The sequence below is a fragment of the Cicer arietinum genome, chromosome 4 (assembly GCF_000331145.2).
Source record: "Cicer arietinum cultivar CDC Frontier isolate Library 1 chromosome 4, Cicar.CDCFrontier_v2.0, whole genome shotgun sequence".
NCBI lineage: Eukaryota > Viridiplantae > Streptophyta > Magnoliopsida > Fabales > Fabaceae > Cicer > Cicer arietinum.
This window is the reverse complement of record NC_021163.2, coordinates 61,957,421-61,963,377: the sequence shown is the minus strand read 5'-3', so window position 1 is coordinate 61,963,377 and position 5,957 is coordinate 61,957,421. Positions and strand designations below refer to the sequence as shown.

General features: G+C 33.1%; 1 protein-coding gene across 4 annotated transcripts in view; it reads left to right on the top strand.

The window, feature by feature from the left end:
* Nucleotides 1-6: 6 nt before the first annotated feature.
* The window catches only part of LOC101492212 (CSC1-like protein RXW8), an 8,156-nt gene continuing 2,205 nt past the window's right edge, over nucleotides 7-5,957 (top strand). For 3 of the 4 annotated variants that reach the window (XM_027333421.2, XM_073368057.1, XM_073368058.1), the window contains exons 1-8: nucleotides 7-143; nucleotides 461-607; nucleotides 1,384-1,447; nucleotides 1,535-1,744; nucleotides 2,332-2,511; nucleotides 2,921-3,237; nucleotides 4,454-4,730; nucleotides 4,960-5,241. In XM_027333421.2, coding sequence (XP_027189222.1) covers nucleotides 537-607; nucleotides 1,384-1,447; nucleotides 1,535-1,744; nucleotides 2,332-2,511; nucleotides 2,921-3,237; nucleotides 4,454-4,730; nucleotides 4,960-5,241 — 1,401 coding nt within the window. In that variant the 5' untranslated portion in view covers nucleotides 7-143; nucleotides 461-536. The remainder of the gene's footprint in view (nucleotides 144-460; nucleotides 608-1,383; nucleotides 1,448-1,534; nucleotides 1,745-2,331; nucleotides 2,512-2,920; nucleotides 3,238-4,453; nucleotides 4,731-4,959; nucleotides 5,242-5,957) is intronic. The other variant, XM_027333420.2, reaches the window with a different exon arrangement.

The window sequence follows — 5,957 nt, the reverse complement described above, 5'->3', positions numbered from 1 at the left end:
CATTCAAGACACGTTGATTTCTGGCTAGAAAGATTTGTTCCCTCTCCTAGCTGGATTTTAAAAGCATGGGAAACATCTGAGGATGAGATATTGGCTATTGGTGGCTTGGATGCTGTTGTTTTTGTAAGGATACTTGTGTTCAGGTTGTTCAATCCCTCTAAAATTTGACTAGTTTAAGCTCTCCATGCCTTGTGTTATGTTGGTGAACATTGCACCAGAGTTGGATTGCTTTGTTATCTGAATCTTATTTTAATCTGAAATCTACCAAACGTACCAAGTGATTTATACGTCACAAATGTATATTTGATAGTATTTCACATGATGCACCATAAAAATCTCTTTGTCATGGTCAATATTAAAATAATCTCTTTGTCATGGTCAATATTAATAACTAAAATAATCTCTTTGTCCATCTTGGGACTATACTAACTGTCCATGTTGCTGCTATTGACTCCTGCAGTATTCGAGTTTTTTCCATTGCTGCTGTCATCTGCGTTATTCTAGTGCTTCCTGTGAATTACTATGGTACTGACAAAATGCATAAGCATATACCTCTGGAGTCACTGGATGTATTTACCATTGAGAATGTCAAACCAGGTTCAAGATGGTAAGAGTTATAGTAAGAGTTATATCTTATTTTTCAATGTAAGAACTAATTATGAGATGGAAACTCAAAACAATCATGAAAGCCTGTAACTTTTACTTAATATCGCTGCAAAAAGATTACACAGTGAACTATTTCTGAAAAATCCGTTAAAAAAAATTATAAAACTGAAAGAAGAAATATCCCACAGCACAAAAGCTTAAGACCCAAGCCGGAGGCTGAATAACTCTCCAAATTTCTGTTTTGCCTTCATACCCCATGCTTTCCCCCCACATAATCACCTTGTTAGAAATCTCTCTCTCCACCTTTTGCATGACTACCATCCATTGTACCTCCTCAATACATAATCTTGGTGTAGTAAACATTACGGATGTGCGGCGAAGGACTTAGTTGATCAAGAGGTTGGCCCACTCCCCATCCCCCCTTGTTTCTTTATCATTATATTAGTTTAATTAGAATGTCCAATAGTATGTACAAGCTAAGAAAGCAATAAAATATGCAAGGTTACTTGAAGTTTCATAGGTAGGAATGACAATACTCTCAAAGAAAAATGTGGCTTTACTGTGTCCTTTAATGGCCACCTTATGTTTTTTTTCTCATTTGACTTTTCCTCGTGGCTGAGTAAAGTAGAGTTTTATTTGGCAGTTTATTATGCTAATTTGTTCTTTTTCTAGAAAAGTTAGATGTTATGAAGTAAAATTTCATGATTTTATTCAGGAATACATGTCCAAACTCAAAATTGATTACTTATTTGTGGTTTTTATTCTTTTGCATGTCAGGCTTTGGGCTCATTGTCTTGCATTATACATCATAACACTTGCAGCTTGCACTCTTCTTTACTTTGTAAGGAGCTTTCTCTGCCTAACAAGTTTCTTTTCTAGTTTTCTTTTCCAATTCTTAAATAATTGGTGTTTTTGACATTTTGTTTAGGAATACAGGAGCATTACTAAGTTGAGGCTTCTACATATTGTTGGATCTCCTCCAAGTCCAAGTCATTTTACTGTTCTTGTTCGATCAATTCCCTGGTCTGCAGACAAATCATATTGTGACACAGTGAACAAATTCTTCTCATATTACCATGAATCAACATATCTGTCCCACCAAATGATATATAAGTCTGGCAGAGTTCAGAAACTGAAGGTGTGCTTCTTACCTTTTTAAAATATTTTATATTTTCATTTCATCATCATACTGTTTTTCTCTTTTTGTTGAAATTATAGGGTTTTAAATAAAAGAAGAGAAATATTAAAGACTTTGAATATGATAATGGTGTGTATGATATGATCAAGGTAGTTAAAATTGAGATCGCAACATGGATAGTAAGATCCTTCAAAATTCATGAAAATTGTATATATATTTATCTAAATCCGTATAAATGTGTATAAAATATTACAAATAAGAAGAAAAAAATCCATTTAAATCATCATACTATAAATACTTTATTGAACTTATATTTCAGACTATGGTTTCTAAATATATTTTTATTTTAACCTTTTAATCTTATTAAACTTATATTCAATGAAAACATAGTCTATTTAAAGCATCTAACCCCCTCTCTCTGGGTTTTGGCTTTGGTTATGATTCTAGAATTTAGAGTATATAACTTAATCTCAATTTTTAATGATATTTGAAGTGTTTTTTTTTATTTTTCCAATAATATAAACTTGTTTTTCTCTTGTTGAGAGAACTGCTTTTTATGTATATATTTTTTACTCTTCTTTCCATAGGACGAGGCTGAACATATGTGCAAGGTTCTTAGAGAAACTTCATTGGAAAAGACTTGTAAGGCAAGTTTTGTGCCATGTTGCTGTTCGGGAATATCCACAAATTCTTTTAAGAAGGATTCTAATGAGATGGGTGGTATTCATGGGAGCCCATGCTACACTGACATAGATACAAAGAAAAAGGTATATGTTCTGCCTGAATTGCAACATAATTTGAATTTTCCTTTTCATTTTTGCAACACCGAGCTTACTTTCTTGGATTTTCATTGCCCAATGTTTGGTCCTAACATGGCAGGTTTTATATTTATGTTTGATGTTTCCTTCTTGTGTATTAGCCATGTATCTGAACTGGTCATTATTATAATTCGTTTTACACTAGCCACTAGCCATGTATTTATTCTCGACAGAAACCAATACTTTTTTATGTTGTCTCAACTCAATGCTGTTAGTGTTATCTTCTTCTGTGTGCTTTATCATTATATATTATCGACTGAAATCCAGGTTATTATAATCCTTGTTGTCATTTAGTAGTTACATAAAGTAAGCAATTTGTGATAACATTTATTTTATGTTCACTAATTTATGCTTCAAGTTTGAATCTCTGATACAGGAATCCCCAGCTGCTTTTGTGTTCTTTAAAAGTCGGTATGCTGCTCTTATGGCTGCTCAGACTCTGCAAACATCAAATCCTATGATATGGGTGACAGACATGGCTCCTGAACCACATGATGTTCACTGGTCCAATATTCGCATACGATATAGGCAACTTTGGATCCGTAAGATGGCTACACTTGCGGCTTCAATTGCCTTCATGCTGGCGTTCCTTATCCCTGTTACATTTGTACAAGGCTTGACTCAACTAGACAAGCTTCAGAAAATGTTCCCTTTTCTGACAGGGGTACTTAAAAAGTAAGATGTTTCTGCATCTTTGAGGGACGAATGTCATGGACTTCTACTTCTATACTCATGGGTGAACTCGCTTTTTTAACCATATACATGAATAAGGATTTCGAGGAAAAGAATTATGCATGATATAAGTTGCATGTTAAACTTCATTTTATGTGCTTCATAGGTGCATTTAATAAATATATTTTTGGTCCATACAAATATACCACTTTTTGTTTGTTTTTAATCCTTGCAAATAGATCACTTTTTTGCTTTAAAAATTCTTGTTTTTTTAAATCCTTGTAAAATTTGTTCATGTTGGAATTGATCCTTGTAATATTCATTTTAGTCCTTATGTAGCTCATATTGGAGGGACTAAAATCAAATGTTCTACATGGGGATCAATTCCAACACAAATAAATATTTCACGAACTAAAACAAAACAAAGTCCAAAATCAAAAAGTGGGGAAGGACTAAAACAAAGTAAAACGTTTATAGGAACTAAAAACAAAAAGTTTTATATTTGCAAGGACAAAAAATATATTTAAGTTTACACTTAATGTACAAAATTCTTTATATTAACAATGTTATTTTTAAAAATTAGAAAAAAGAAATTGACCAAAAAAAAACCCAATTTGTTAACTTGGTTAAACTTTAAAGTGTGGTTTAATTATTCCTACTTATTTGGCTTTTTCCCAACTTTTATCTTTGATATCAATATTCACATGCTAGTTAAAGTTTCTCATTGTTTGGGATTTTAATTAGTTTATGATTTGTCCGTGGGTGCTAGCTCAGTGGTAGGAGCTCAAATCTTTGAGTACATTTGTAATACAACATGTAGTGTCACTTTGAAAAAATAGTTTATTATGTCACATAAGCAGTGCTAAAATGTTATGTTTATATACCTCATTGTCTTCTTAAAATAAGCATAGTAGTATCTTCCCCCATGTCGATGGTGTGAATCATAGGGAGAAAATTATGTCTCTACTCCCCACAAAACAAAACTGGTTTACATTAAAATAAACTGAAGTGAAAAGCAATGTTCATCTCTCTGTGGGAGGCAATTAAACTTTTCGAAATTAGATTGGAGGACATTGTAATTAAAGCATATCTCAAAGGAGGGAAATGTAATTTACCATTTTAACTCAGATATGGAATATGGAGTTTTAAATAGGTATTTTTAATTTTTGAATTGCTATTAAGTTCACTGTAAGTTGATTCTTTCTTTCTTTTTGTGCAGGGGATATGTGAACCAGCTGGTGACTGGTTACCTACCAAGTGTGATATTGGTTTTATTTTTGTGTGCAGTTCCACCGGTGATGATGCTATTTTCAACAGTTGAGGGTTCTATTTCCCGCAGTGGAAGGAAGAAAAGTGCATGTTGGAAAGTTTTGTACTTCACAATCTGGAATGTGTTTTTTGTTAATGTTTTTACTGGTTCTGTTATCAGCCAACTTTCAGTCTTTGATAGCATAACAGACCTGCCTGCACAGCTTGCAAAGGCAGTGCCAGCTCAGGTGATTTATTTAGATTTCTAGATGACAGAGTGTACTTTAAATCACATACCCTCTATTTAGACCTACTTTATGATGTAGAGTATTGTTGTATTTTCTTGTTGAAATGCGTGTGCTTGAATGTATTTGAGATTTGAGCAACACTGATAATGAACACTTTTATCTTTTAGAAGAGATATAATGATAGCTCTTCTATGAGTCATGATTCACAAGGCTTTTTCATGGTATGCAGGCTACCTTCTTCACAACTTATGTTTTGTCATCTGGTTGGGCAAGTTTGGGATTTGAAGTTATGCAAATTTGTCCTCTTTTATACAATCTATTCCAGAGATTCCTGCTCAGGGTTAAGGATGATGATACACTTAATGGTGGCATATCTTTTCCATACCATACAGAAATTCCAAGGATCTTACTGTTTGGATTTCTTGGGTTCACCTGTTCAATTCTGGCACCTCTAATGCTTCCCTTCTTGTTGATCTACTTTTTCCTTGCTTACCTTGTTTACCGAAACCAGGTTAGTACTTATATCAAGTGTTTGTCTTCTCTTTTCCTCGTTACAGAATTCATTGTTCTTAATTTTTCCCTTATCCATAAAAACTCCCTAATTTGTGCTTGGAGATTCTTTTTATTTTTTCTTTCGTTGTATTTTGTTTTAAGAATTGAGGGGGTATTTGCATAAATAGTTTAAGTATTTATTTAATATAAACACTTGTCATGTAAGAACTTATGTATAAAACGTGAAGAGAAAACGGGGTAACCTCTGCATAAGTTTATAAGATGGTTCACTCACTTTGTTTTAACAAATGAAACTAGTATAAAATAAAGGAATTGTTAAAGGAAGGTGGGAACTGGAAATTAATGCTTAGCTCTCATGGAGCCCTATTACTAAGGATATTTTACTTCCTTTTGGCTGAAATGATCAGACTGAAAGTGTAAAAATATTTGATCATTGATCATCATTTGCATTTACTATATTTTGTCAAGGTCTTGAGTGCAAGCTTGAAAATTAGAAATTGTGTGACTTGATTCTCATAAGGCTTTGATTCTCTTTTTCTTATGTATCCTGGCACTTTCTCTACTTATATCCATCTTGTCCGGACAGTTTTCTAGCTATAGTCAGATGGAAATAAAAAAACAAAAACCGTGATGCACATCTACATCTATGCATGCAATGATATATGATCATGTTTGATTTGTTTCTAGGATGATTTGCATACCCAAATACACGAC